We start from the raw sequence: 14712 nt of genomic DNA, 5'->3' as shown, positions 1-14712 counted from the left end.
TGCCTCAACAACTTCTGATCATCTTTTTTCTTGAGTGTTATTTGAACTACCTTTACAGACAGAAAGTGAAAACTATAAAGAAGTGTTGATAGCAGAGGAGCTATCAAATTTCCTTAAACCTTTCATGTGCAATAAAAAATAAGTAAAATTTAGATTAAACTTTCTATATTTTCCCCAAAGATATTTTTTATGTAAAGGACAAGATTAAAACTTTAGTATTCAGCCAGGAGCGGTGGTTCACGCCTGTAATCCCAGCATTTTAGGAGGCCAAGCCAGGCAGATCACCCGAGGTTGGGAGTTTGAAACCAGTCTGACCAACATGGAGAAACCCCACCTCTACTAAAAATACAAAATTAGACGGGTGTGGTGGCATATGCCTGTAATCCCAGCTACTTGGGAGGCTGAGGCAGGAGAATCGCTTGAACCCGGGAGGCAGAGGTTGCGGTGAGTCGAGATCCCACCATTGCACCCCAGCCTGGGCAACAAGAGCAAAACTCCATCTCAAAAAAAAAACTTTAGTACTCAATATGATCTCACAAATGACAAGATGTGAAATACAAATTTCAGACCTTGTTTGCTCTAAAATGTTCACAAATAAAAAGAAATTATGTCTATTATTTTTGTTTCTACCAATTATTAAAAATGCAGATTAAAAATTTTAAATGATTAAAAATGTAGTCTTAAAATCATGAACAAGTTATCTAGCTTCTTTTCATCATGAATAAACTGAAAAGTTCATAGAAATGACAACATCAGACTGACAGATACAAGCAACATGATCAAACAAATTAAAACTTTATAAACAATTTCAAGCTCTTAAATTACTAGATAATAAATGGATTTTTCTAGCATCACATAGTTAATTAGAAAATATTTTTACAATGGAAAAGCATCTACTCAAAAGCATAAGATCAGTTTACTTCCTATTTATTTGTGCCACTAACTCACCCACCATCTCACTGTTAACACTACACAATCAAAGGGAGAAATGAGTTTTGTAAATCAGACATATCACGCTAATTTTTATTTTCTGTTAATCTGTTAAGCCAGTTTTTTTTAACTACAAACAACGAATCCTATTAACTTCACAATGCTGTTTTAAAAAGTGAATATTTTTCCTATCCTAATCTAGTGCCTTAAAGAATTTGAAGAGCTTTTGAATGTCATTTTTTAAACGTTTTATTTTATGGAAATTTAAGAACATAAAGAACAGAGAATATTATTGTGAACCCCCACATACCCATCATCTAACTTCAACAATTTCTGAATGTCATTTTTTCCTAAAAGCCATTTTTATTTAACAATTTTTACTGAAAGATTTTTTAAAGCAATACTGAAAAATATTTACATTTAAGTACAACTCACAGTCTATTAAAGTGTTCTAGTCAGTGATTACCTTGATGAGAAAAAAACGCTTTTATAAATATTTTTACATTTAATACAAATCAACTTACTGAAAAAGTTTTAAGAGAAAAGAATTAACCTGAATGTAATCCAATTTCAGAGCTCAAATAATCCTATTTTCTAATTAAATCAAACAGCAAAGCTGATGAAAATTAATAAATACAAAATTAACACAAAATTTTAAGACAATGAAAAACATATTTTAAAATGTAAAACTCTCACCTGCTGCTGCAACATAAGACATTCTGAAACTGTACATTACGTAGGAAAATGAAGCCTTCAGGTTACTTCTCTGGTATACCTGGGATATTCAGGCTTTCATAGACTTGTGGTTCCTTTTCACACGATTTTTTTTTTTTTTTTTTTTTTTTGGAGATGGAGTTTCACTCATTGCCCAGACTGGAGTGCAATGGCACGATCTCGGCTCACTGCAACCTCTGCCTCCCAGGGTTCAAGTGATTCTCCTGCCTCAGCCTCCCGAGTAGCTGGGATTACAACAGGTATGCGCTACCACACTCAGCTAATTTTGTATTTTTAGTAGAGGCGGGGTTTCTCGATGTTGGTCAGGCTGGTCTCGAACTCCTGCCTCGTGATCCGCCTGCCTTAGCCACTCAAAGTGCAGGGATTATAGGCGTAAGCCACCGTGCCCAGGCTTTTTTGTTGTTGTTTTTTCTTTTTTGTTTTTGAGTTTTACTCTGACCCCCAGGCTGGAGTGCAATGGTACCATCTCGGCTCATTGCAACCTCCACCTCCCGGGTTCAAGGAATTCTTCTGTCTCAGCCTCCCAAGTAGCTGGGATTACAAGCACCTGCCACCACACCCAGCTAATTTTTTATATTTTCAATAGAGACAGGGTTTCACCATGTTGGCCAGGCTGGTCTCGAACTCCTGACCTCAGGTGATCCACCCGCCTCAGCCTCCCAAAGTGCTGGGATTACAGGTGTGAGCCATCATGCCCAGGCTCACACATGAATATTAACTAATATTAACTAGAACTGTCCCAAAAGATTAACTTTCAGCTGTTGGTAAACTACCAATTCGTAGCCTATGTTACTTAAATTTTAGAGCTCCAATTGCCAACAGGTGAAAGTCATACAATACAATTACGTAAACATTACTAGAAATGCAAAAATATATGCAGACCCACATTATGTTTCAGTTTAAATGATGGCTCTTAAAAAAGCTTGCTCCTGCTTGTGACTCTCCTAAGCCTACCTGAACAAACTCACTCCTCTTAAATTCCACTGTTACTTGAACCTCATATGGCATGCCTGGGCAAATTTGATGACTTGGATTTTGTTTTAGAAGCCAGGCCTACTGCCAAGTCTGCTGTGTCTACTCCCTGACCCAGCAGGACAGCTTTAGACAACACCTTCCTTATTTATGTTACTGCTGTGAGCAAACTACTGCTTACTATCAAATGAGGCTCAACCTACTCAGGTTTCCTATCTTTTAAGAGTAATGTGGGCTGGGCGCGGTGGCTCAAGCCTGTAATCCCAGCACTTTGGGAGGCCGAGACGGGCGGATCACGAGGTCAGGAGATCGAGACCATTCTGGCTAACACGGTGAAACCTCGTCTCTACTAAAAAATACAAAAAACTAGCCGGGCGAGGTGGCGGGCGCCTGTAGTCCCAGCTACTCGGGAGGCTGAGGCAGGAGAATGGTATAAACCCAGGAGGCGGGGCTTGCAGTGAGCTGAGATCCGGCCACTGCACTCCAGCCTGGGCGACAGAGCCAGACTCCGTCTCAAAAAAAAAAAAAAAAAAAAAAAACAACAACAAGAGTAATGTGACTACCTTCACTATATTATGGCTTCTTAAACCTCACCTCTTATTTAAAAGAAAACATTACCACACTGAACCATCTACTACTCAGCTAGCAATACGGAAAGGGAAATCAGTGACACAACTCATTAACTTCTCTTAAAAGGTCCCCATTTTATATATCACTATTTATGACTTTCTCTGAAGAAAAAGTAATACTACATTTTCTCACCAAAAATGTCCTTATGATTCCATTTCATTTAAAAAATAAATATAGAGCAAACCTCAAAAGCAGAATTTGGACTACGCCTTCGATAAAAATAAATACAATTGTAGGCAAAGTTTACTGGTTGCCAAAGAAAGGCAAGTCATTATTATAAGTTGATTCTACAGCTTACTCTAAATTATTATCTTGAACGCTTAAGATACAGGCCTTACTTAACCTCCACAACTTCTGGGCTATGTATATAATACCCAAGTTTTAACTTTTATATCACCTAATAAAACTACTACAGTATTACTTCTAATAGTTAAGAATATATGCCAAAATATCCTTTCTGGATTGGCAAATAGGAACACCTAAAAAAGTACAGGAACAGCTCTTGCAATGATGAACGTTTTTAACAAAAACATGACAATGAAACTTTTTCCTCGATTTTTCCCCATACTTGCCTCAAACACATTTTTTCACTAATCTAGACCACAAAATTCTGCCAGTTACCCCCAGAAGCATCTTTGACACATCAGGAAATGTGTCAAAGAAACAGAGTATTATTCTTCCAAATGAAACGTTAAAATATTTACCATCGACTCAGTCGTCTAATACATATTCTCACTACAGAAAATGCTGACCTAAGGTATGAAAATAAAGCTACTAAGCAGCATCCAAAACCTCCTTCACAGTACCTAATGGGCTGTACAAACACACCATCAAATTTCTACAAGAAACCAAGCAACTTCCTCCTTTTCATACTGATTTAAATATCCAATTATATACTTAAATGTTCAGCAAATCAACCAACTTTCACACTGTACTAAGAACTTAATTCAAGAAAGTGGAAAAATATAATTAAAAGTGTATTACTTTCAGTATTTGATAAAATATAAGAGGTAAGTAACATTTAAAAGACTGGAATTAAACAGATAAAAATGTCTTAAGACCAAATATTCTAACTCATGTAAGGTTTAAATTGCTGAATCTCTCATCTGCCCTAATCTCTTTTTTTCTTCTTTTTAAACTGCTACTGTTTGTAAATGCCCTACTGTCTCTCAATGTTTTAATTTAGCATGTGGAGAAAGGTCTAGGAAAGAGAAGGAAGTAAAAACTAGCCTATTTGTGTGTGTGTGCGCGCGCGGGCGTGTGTGTGTGTGTGTGTTTAAAGAAATGTGTGTGTGTGTGTGTTTAAAGAAATGTGTGTGTGTGTGTGTGTGTTTAAAGAAATGTTGGCCGGGCGCGGTGGCTCACGCCTGTAATCCCAACACTTTGAGAGGCGGAGGCGAGCGGATCACGAGGTCAGGAGATCGAGACTATCCTGGCTAACACGGTGAAACCCCGTCTCTACTAAAAATACAAAAAAAAAAAAGTAGCCAGGCGTGGTGGCATTCGCCTGTTGTCCCAGCTGCTGGGGAGGCTGAGGCAGGAGAATGGCGTGAACCCTGGAGGCGGAGCTTGCAGTGAGCGGAGATTGCACCACTGCACTCCAGCCTGGGTGACAGAGCAAGACTCCATCTCAAAAAAAACAGAAATGTTAGGGGGGAGTGTGTGTGCGTGTGTTTAAAAAAATTTTAGTTACCACCACTTAAATAAGACCAGGACTTAGGCCGGGCACGGTGGCTCAAGCCTGTAATCCCAGCACTTTGGGAGGCCGAGGTGGGCGGATCACAAGGTCAGGAGATCGAGACCACAGTGAAACCCCGTCTCTACTAAAAATACAAAAAATTAGCCGGGCGCGGTGGCGGGCGCCTGCAGTCCCAGCTACTCAGGAGGCTGAGGCAGGAGAATGGCGTGAACCCAGGAGGCGGAGCTTGCAGTGAGCCGAGATCGCGCCACTGCACTCCAGCCTGGGCAACAGCGTGAGACTCCGTCTCAAAAAAAAAAAAAAAAAAAAAAAAAAAAAAAAAAAAAAAAGACCAGGACTGTGCTAAGTGCTTTAAATACATTATCTCATTTACACAAGATAAAACAAAAACCTTGACTACAAATGATCAATAAACACTGAAAAGTGAGAAAATAAAATTATCTAAGAGACAGTAAACTGGATCAGATCTCCAAGCACTAAGCAAAGTAAAAACATTGTTGATTAAATTCTAGGACAATTTCTAGGAAAAGTTCCTCAACTTGCCATATGAAAAAGTTGTATATTAAAGGAATATCTGAAAAAATTACACATATCTTATCATCGAGTAAACCTCTTACAAAAATACATATTGTAGCTAAGATATTTCTCTCCTTTGAAAAAACAGCAGTAGATAAGATAGTATATAGCACATTCCTTCCAGTAACTCTCATTCAGGACTAGAAAGTCAATATTTAGTAATGAACCCTGAGAATGAAACTCTGAATTTGCAAAGTACAGATTATTATAACATCAAACTTAGAGATAAACAATCACTATGCTAAAATAGAGTACCAGAGGCTGCCCTTTATAATGGCAAATAATGTTAATGGAATACATTAAACATGTGCCTATTTTAAATTTCCTATTTACTGCTGAGGTATATCATCTATTTAGAGTTAGATATTAAGTAAAAGAATGTTTAAAAAAATAGTTTAGTTCATTTTCAACTGGAGAAATCAGAGACAGCACTGTCATCTTATATTTTAAAAAAACAAGGTAGGCTGGTCTGATGGTAGTGAGTAATTAGAATGTATTAACATTAGTGTCACTAAAGTTGGTATACAACTCCCCACTGCTAAATGTGACTGAAAAAAAAAAAAGAAAGAAAGCTAAAGACTCTAGGGTCTTAAATTTTCTTTAATGGAATAAAAATCTCAAAATACCTCTGCAAATAACAGTCTTAAAAAGTCAGTCTTCAGTCACAAATGTATACAACATACAACATTATCAAGCATTATTAAGTCCATCTCACATCATCTAATTTCCACTTTACCAAGCTTGCTTAGGACATTCACTAAAATCATCCCTTGCCCTGTCCTCACTCTCTATCCAGTCACCTCACTATTTTTCAAAAATCTTTTCACTGTATGGAAATTTAGTTGTGATACAAGTACTCCCAAACCTTTAGAGATGTAAAACCACTGCAGCCCCAAATTACCAAGATGTAATTTATGGAACTCATCAATAAAAGCCAAAGAACTGAAACAACTCTCATCAATTTCCTTTACCACGAAAAAGCAGTGAGCAATGATTCAGAACTTAGATGTTATTTATTCACTTATTTAACAAAATATTGGGACTGTGTGCAGTGGCTCACACCTGTAATCCCAGCATTTTGGGAGGCTGGAGTTCCAGAGTAGCCTGGGCAAGATAGTGAGACCTCCGTCTCTATTTAAAAATATATATATTGGGCCGGGTGTGGGGGCTCATGCCTGTAATTCCACCACTTTGGGAGGCTGAGGCAAGAGGATCACTTGAGGTCAGGAGTTTGAGACCAGCCTAGCCAACATGGTGAAACTCTATCTCTACTAAAAACACAAAAGGTAGCCAGGTGCGGTGGCACACGACTGTAGTCCCAACTACTCGGGAGGCAGAGGCGGGAGAATCACTTGAATCCTGGAGGTCTAGGCTGCAGTGAGCTGAAATCACGCCACTGCACTCCAGCCTGGGCGACAGGGCGAGACCCTGCCTCAAAAAAGAAAAAAAAAAAAAAACATATATATATATATATATAAAAAATATATGTAAAAGAACTGTGCTAGGCACTGATAATATAACTGAAAAAGATACAGACACTATATCTGACCTCAAGGAACTTCCATTCCAGTGAGGAAGAGAATCCAAAAATGAGTTCAGCAAACACACTGATACAACCCAGCAAGGATCTGAATTCTACCAACAATTTTATTCTTATTTTCCACATTATTGCATATATTATCCTAAAATCATTTCAGTGAATCCACTTTGTTCCTTCAAACTACATACTCATAATTATGCTTAGTAAAATGAAAACTTATTCTGTGAACAAATAATTCTGAAAACTTAGCTGTGAATATATAACACATCCTCAACAGAATTTCAAAATTAATTGCTATGTGTTCATAGCAGCACTATTCACAATAGCCAAAAGGTAGAAAAAGCCCAAATGTCCATCAATTGGTGAACAAATTGTGTTCCTTTATACACACACACACACACACACACACACACACACGATGGAATATTATTCAGCCACAGAAAGGAATGAGGTAGTCAGACACAAAAGGTCACATATTATATTACCCTATTTACATAAAATATCCAGAAGAGGTACCATAGAGACAGATCCCAGACTGGTGGCTGCTAGGGATTGGGAGGAGGGAAGGGAAAATATGGGGCAACTGTTTAATGGATACTGAGTTTTCTTTTGGATGAATAAAATGTTTTAGAAGTAGACAGAAGCAGTAGCTGCACAACACTGAATGTAGTAAATTGTTCACTTTAAGAAGGTTTGTTTTTTCATACGTATTTTGCCTTAATATTAAAAAAAAACTTTTAAAAAATTACCGCTCAAAATATTTTAAAGTGGACTTTTTGTCACAAATAAAACTGCGGATGTTTACCTTTGGAAATTTCAGTTATAAATCAAGCTACAGATAACTCCTTTTAGACCTATTTTAATAGCAAAATGGCTTTTGTGTATGACAAAGATCATTAAAATTTTTTTCATAGCTTTGAAATGTTATTCAATATTTTGGTTGTATATACAATTCCTACTTATGTAGTCACTCAATTCCTTTATTATTCATATGTTTGGTTAACACCCTTATTGATCATATATTTGTATATAATGTGCTCTAATCAAGTTTGTGCCCAATAAAAGTTTGCTGACATCATCAACTGTTTCTCTCTTTTACAACAAAAATACTCAAGCTGTTTTTCTTTCAAGTCCCGATAATCTAGGTACAATTCAATGCTACACTCTTCACAAATGCCACTTTTTTTGTTTCTTCCTCTACTACAAAATGCATCACCATTCACAGATTTCCTAGTAGCACAGTTATTACTTGGACTATGTGTCTCCTCCAACTACTTCCCAAACTCCTTAAGGAGCCTCAGTCCTCTGCATCATCATCATCATAACACAACAAGGTCCGTAAGAGTGGTTCAACGTAATAGGTGCTCAAATTATGTGAATGGAATTGAAAATAAACGCAGCCAACACATAACTATTATAAATTATGTACTACAGTGAAAAAGACATCTAGCATATTAAGACTAAAAGGACCAATAAAATAAGTACCGCCTAGAGAATCCTCATGCCTCACGTTCAGGTATGTTTTGCAATGCAACTCTACAGAACAGTCTATTGAACATCAACATGAACATTAAGAAATTCACCTCACACCAGGCAAGAAAAAATATCTTACCCATTTCCTTTGCGAAGTTCGTATGCATATGTAACAGGGAAACTGAACTTAATGAACCACAGTATTCCAAACCAGGTCACAAAAGACCTCTAAGTCCCCAGTCATCCTGTTTCTATTTCCTGATTGGTCTGACCTGCAAGCATTATGGTGCCCAGCTTGCCCAATTCAAGATTTCCTTTAAAATATCTTCCAAGGAGAGGTTTTTCTTTAAATAAAAATCGACTTCTAGAACTTTCCAGGAAAATTATGAAAAAAGCAACCCGCGATTAAAAAAAAAAAAAAAATCTTCCGGAACATTTTATTCAAGTAAGGAAATCGAGTCTCCAGAAAAGTCCCGTTACAGTTACACTTCGAATTAACTGTGGGTCATAAACTTGCAAGAGTGGACGTTAACTCGAAAGCATTACTCTCCTAGCAAAGTAGATTTAAAGAAACATGTGCGTGATTTTTAGAGGGGTCCTACCGTTGAAAAACAAGCATCTTTCAAACGCACATTTCAAGAAACGACCTAGAATAGATGAAAAACCCAGTGCGCTAACAATTCACAGGGACAACATTTTCCTTGCAACACATTGGCAAAGCAGCAACAACCAGACGCCACTTGGGCAGCAGCCCGGACCCTGGGCCTCCAAACCCCGATCGTCCCGGAGTCGAGTTCCCCACTAGTTTGCTTCCAGCCAAGCCCGCCACCACTTCCACGTTGCAGCGACCCACACGCCTCCTCAGCGATTTAAATCCGTTTTTAACTCACCACACACACGCGCGCGCGCACACACACACACACAAGGGGTTATCGGTCTCCGGTCATCCAAGGGAACAGGGAGGGAGCGAGAGATCCTGCGAGCGAGAAGCGGGGTCGCTCCACGGTCCCGCCTGGCCCGGCACCCACCTGCAGGCCGCGAGCCCGGGGGCGGCGGCGCCGGCGCCCCGTCCTCGCCAAAGACGAGTTTGAAGTCGAGCTCGTCGTGGGCACCACAGTTTGCAGTAGTCATCGGCGTGGCCCAGGGTGCTGCGGCTCTTCCTCAGGCGGCGGCGGCGGCGGCGGCGGCGGCGGCGGCGGCAAGCGGCGGCAAGCGGCGGCAAGCGGCGGCAGCAGCTCCTTAACGCCGCTTCATGCCGGGCCGCGCGGGCCAAGAGGTCGCAACTCCACAGCAAACTTTCCGGGCGGGGCCCGGGACGCCGAGCGTTCCGTTCCGAGCTAGAAAGCTGGCCGCGCGCCGAGCAGCACCAGGAGCCGCAGCCGCCCGCCACCGGTGCCTAAGCCTCCACTGTCGCCTTAGCCAATATTCCCCGCCCCCCAACAGTCGCCGCCACCGCCGCCGCGGGCGCGCTCTCGCGCCGTGCCGCGCGCCCGGCCCCGCCCCCTACGCGTGCCCGTCCGACCTGGCTGCCCATTGGCTACTAGCGCGGCGAACTGGCGCCGGGCCCCGCCCCCTCACAGGCCTATCGCGTAACTCGGTCTCCGCGAGAAGGAAGTCACGTGAACACCCAGCCCCGAAGAGCCCAGTTATTTCTCGGGAGTTGTAGTTGGTCTGCGTTCCCTCGGCGATTCCTTCTAAATTAGACGAGAGAAGGCCGATAGCCTCTGTAATTGGATAGGGGACCACCACTGGCCAGTGGAGAAGACCTTTTTCCTCATTGGGCGGAGCTCATGTTCAAGAAGGGGTGCCGAAGCACTGAGGTTCTGGGTTCGGTGATGTGGGTGCGCATCGTGTTACTCCTGATGGCTGGCTTTAGGGAAGGCATTAGGGCCCCGCAGGGTTACCTGGACGCCGCCCACATCCTCATCCCCCCACCTCAACTTTAATGGCTGAGTCTCCAGAGGGCGGGGACCGGACCTAGTGTCCAGCTAGGTTGGGGCGAAACCGAAGGAGGCAGGTTGCGCGACAAGTCCGGACTCTGAGCTCGCGGTCGCCGCAGGCCCACCCTCTGCGGGGCGGAGCCTGCGCTCCGGTGGCTGCGCCTTTGTCCCTACTAGCGGGCCCCCGCAGCTGCTCCCTAGACAGCGTGCGCGTTTGAGGCCTCGGCGAAGCCCAATGGGCAGGGCCTGTCCCTTGCTGGAAGTTGAGTAGATTGAGCGGGAGAGCCAGTTGTGAGCTCTGTGTCCTGGTGCATATCCATGAAAGCGGGAGGGATGAAGCCGCCCAAATTGGGTGTCTGGCAGTGGAAAGGAAGTGACACTGCCTAAAGAACCGTTTTCGTGATCTGCCCCTCTCGAGCAAGCTAGCCTTCCCGAGATGGCCCAAGACGCCTCCTCCTGGGGTCTGGGATGAAGACCGTCCTTGGGGACTGGGAGCCTGACTTGTTTACCTAGGGCTCCGCTGAGGCGCAAGGTGGACGGGGAGGTGAGAGAAGTGGGGTGACCGCTTCCCCCAGCTCCGTGCCCCGGGCACAAGGCCCACAGGGTATAGCATCCCTAGATGCGCGTTGCTGGAGGAACCCAGGGCTGTGTCTGAGGCTTGGGTACAGGTGCGTCCAAGAAATGCTGCCCTCTCAGAGGATACAATAGGTTGTTAAAAAAAAAAAAAAAAAAAAAGAGAGAGAGAGAAAAAAAAAAGAAATGCCGCTCTCACAAGGCCTACAGCACATTCCACACCGCCCACAAAAGCCAGTGGGAAGAGAGGGTAAAGGGAAGCTCCTTGCAGAGATCTCAATCTCTGGACAGACACTTGAGCTACCAGGGAGCCCTAGAGGGAGCCAAACTAGACGTTGGGTCAGGAAGACAGGGAATGTCCAGAGCATCCAAGACGTTCATCTTGTATTGGTTCATTTCTGCCCAGTGTTCTGTACCGGTACCTGTGCTGTTCCTGGGGATTCAGAGATAAATTAAGTCTCCCTTCAGGGGTAGGGGAGAGGGGACCAGCAAATCTATAACTACTATGCAAAGAAATGATGGTTGTGCCAGGAGCTCAGAGACAGTTCATAAGCCCGCTGGCTGCAGGGCCTTGACAGGGGTTAGTAGGAACTGGAGTGACAGGCAAGAAGTGAGCAAGTTTCATTCCAGGCAGAGAACAGATTTCCAAAGACTTGATGACCAGAAAGTACCTGCAGTGGGCAGAAGCCAAAGGTGGGGCTGGATGAGTGGGCAGAATGCTGCAGGCCACTGCAAAGTGTCTGGACTTTATCCTGACGGCAGTAGGGAGCAGTGGAAGGACTTAGAGCAGGGGATTTACATGGTCAGCATTCTGGATGGATCACTGGATTCAACTGGGACAGGGGTGAATGAAGTTAGAGGAAGAAGGTAACAGTGGTCAAGGAGAGGGAACAACTGGCATCAGATGGGTGGAATATCCTTCCTGGTAACCTGTCCTGCCTGCAAATCTCCAACCTTGAGGGCCTCAGTGTGGAACTTGGGGCCCAAATGCCACATCAGCTCTGGAGCCCTCTGCCTCAGGCAGGCTGCTGGTCCACCTATTTGTACCACATATACCAGGATCCTGATACAGTATAAGGTCCCAGAGGCTTGGCCAGCTCATCTGAAGTCCTTTCAGACATGACTTCACCTAAACCATGGGATCAGCCATAGTCAGACCAGATGGCAGGCAGGAGGGAGACCTTGGGCTGGTCAGCCCCTCCACTGGGAAGGGACCACAGAGAAGCTGTAGATGGCTTGAAAAATTCAACCACACATCAAATGCTCAGCTATGCATCTATGTTCCCAGCCACTGAGCACCTGGAGAACACTTAGAACAGGTTACATTGTAGGGAGGGTTTCTGATCTGGGGTAAACTGAGAAGCTACCAAGGAATGGTGAGGGCTGGGACATGGATGGGCACCAACTGCAGGAAGGGAGTCACCATGTGTGTAAGAAAGTCAGCAATGGCTGGGAACTCTGCAGCCTGTGAAGGGGCCTGACCACACACACCTATATGTACATACTCTTTCAGCCTTTGCCCCAGCTAGGGCCAGGACGTCCCCCCATGAGCTCTTCCTCAGGCAGTTCCCAAGCTCCTGCAGGTCATCTGGGCCCAGCTCCAGCCCTCTGGGAGCCCTGTGAGACCAGGAGGCCCACAGGACCAGCGCAGCAGGTGGAACCCCAGGGTGGACAAGGGCTATGTGGGTCACTGTACAACCACTCTCTCCTGTATGAATGCCACCCAAGACTGGGAATTAGGGAAAGCCATCTTTATCATCAGCTGTTACAGGACTGGCCCTAAGCACCCATTGTTGAAGTTCTTCAGTGCCCTCTGAGCCATGGGATGACACAGTTTAGCCTACCCCAGTCCCTTATTCCCCATTAGGCAAAACAGGAGCCTCTGAGGAAATTCAGAGTTTAGAAAAGTTCTTCCTCTCCATGCCAAACATCCCCCTTTGTCCCAAGCTCTTGTTTGATTCTTCTGTGCCTGCTCCCCAGACCCATGCCAAGGTAGCCACAGGGGACACAAGGACTGCCCTTGAGCAGCTCCCAATCTGGGAGGAGAGGATAAGACCAGCCAACTACAACCTCAGAAAGCTAGTTGCTGAAGTCAGCACAGGGTGCTGAGAAGACAGGGTCAGCACTTTGTCCTCAAATGCCAGGCTGAGGAGTTTGGACTTGGTCCAGAGAGCAGACTTAAGAGACCCATGGAAGAGTTCTGAGCAGAGTAACACCTGGAAGGACCCAAGTGTCTGGAACTGCAGGTAGAAGAGATTCTTTGCACACAGCCCAGTCTTCCTGCTGTGGCCTTTGAGAGACCTGCCACCCTCTCCAGCCTTACTCATCCCTTCCTCTCATGCTCATACCAAAACCATTTGTCCCCCAAATGTGATGAGCTAAGAGGAAATCCTCAATCAGGCTGGCTGGAATGGATGGATGTTGTGCTGTGGCTACTAGCCCAGGGAGAGGTTTGGGAATCTAAGTGGCCTAGTTTAAGGTGGAAATGGTGAGAACAATGGGCAGAGCTTTCAGGCCTAACTGCGCCCCCTCCACCCCCCGTCAGTCCCATCCTTGGGCAGGTCACTTTGAGATCAGGAAAGGCAACACTGAGGTGTGCTAAAGTGAGATCATTTGAGGACCAACATATTCAACCAGGATCTCTGCCACATCCTCAGTCACAGAATATATACTAGACCCGCCCCACCTTCCTCCCCTGTGAAGGATCCTCTCCCCAGTACTTCCCAGGTCCCTCAAAGCCCCCACATTCCAGCCTCTATCTTAATAGCAGACCTACATAGAGCCCAGAAATGAACCTGACCCTGCCAGCGGAGGGGCTTCCCCAGGCTTCCATACTGGTGGGAGAAGTGGCCTGAGATCAAAGCCCAGTCCCACCACTGGAAGGTAGATCTTAGGACTCAGTGACTTAGTGGGGTAGGGGACCACTGCAGCCTCTGTCTAACCAGTTCCAGTTGGAGTATAAGAAAAGGCAAAGGGGGCATTTTTGTTTTTTGTTGTTGTTTTTTGAGACAGGGTCTTGCTCTGTCGCCTCGGCTGAAACACAGTGGTGCCATCACAGCTCACTGCAGCTTCAACCCCCTGGGCTCAAGTGATCCACCCACCTCAGCCTCCTGATAGCTAGGACTGTAGGCACATGCCACCACACCTGGCTTTTTTTTTTTTTTTGAGACGGAGTCTCGCTTTGTCACCCAGGCTAGAGTGCAGTGGCGTGATCTTGGCTCACTGCAAGGTCCACCTCCCAGGTTCATGCCATTCTCCTGCCTCAGTCTCCCAAGTACCTGGGACTACAGGTGCCCACCACCATGCCCAGCTAATTTTTTGTATTTTTAGTAGAGACGGGGTTTCACCGTGTTAGCCAGGATGGTCTCGATCTCCTGACCTCATGATCCCCCCCATCTCGGCCACCCACAGTGCTAGGATTACAGGCGTGAGCCACCGCACCTGGTCACACCCAGCTAATTTTTATATTTTTTGTAGACAGGGTTTTGGCGCACTGCCCAGCAGGCTAGTCTTGAACTCCTGAGCTCAAGTGATCTGCCCACCTCAGCCTCCCAAAGTGCTAGGATTACAGTGTGAGCCACCACGCCCAGCCAAAAGAGGCATTTTGATTGAGATTGTTTTTAGTATGAAAAATCAGAAGTAGG

The 14712-nt window shown here is 44.4% G+C and overlaps 1 protein-coding gene across 12 annotated transcripts in view; it reads right to left on the bottom strand.

Annotated features, from left to right (window-relative positions):
• Positions 1-9964, bottom strand: part of NFATC3 (nuclear factor of activated T cells 3) — a 154878-nt gene extending 144914 nt beyond the window's left edge. For 11 of the 12 annotated variants that reach the window (XR_013411022.1, XR_013411019.1, XR_013411018.1 and 8 more), the window contains exon 1: positions 9584-9964. Coding sequence is in view for 4 of the 12 variants with exons in the window: in XM_015126455.3 (XP_014981941.2) it covers positions 9584-9686 (103 nt within the window). In the remaining 8 variants the exon portion in view is untranslated. The remainder of the gene's footprint in view (positions 1-9583) is intronic. The other variant, XM_077984313.1, reaches the window with a different exon arrangement.
• Positions 9965-14712: the final 4748 nt, after the last annotated feature.

This window comes from Macaca mulatta, chromosome 20 (assembly GCF_049350105.2).
Source record: "Macaca mulatta isolate MMU2019108-1 chromosome 20, T2T-MMU8v2.0, whole genome shotgun sequence".
In the NCBI taxonomy this organism is placed as follows: domain Eukaryota; kingdom Metazoa; phylum Chordata; class Mammalia; order Primates; family Cercopithecidae; genus Macaca; species Macaca mulatta.
Note: the sequence above shows the minus strand (reverse complement) of the source record. Positions and strands in the feature narration are given on the sequence as shown.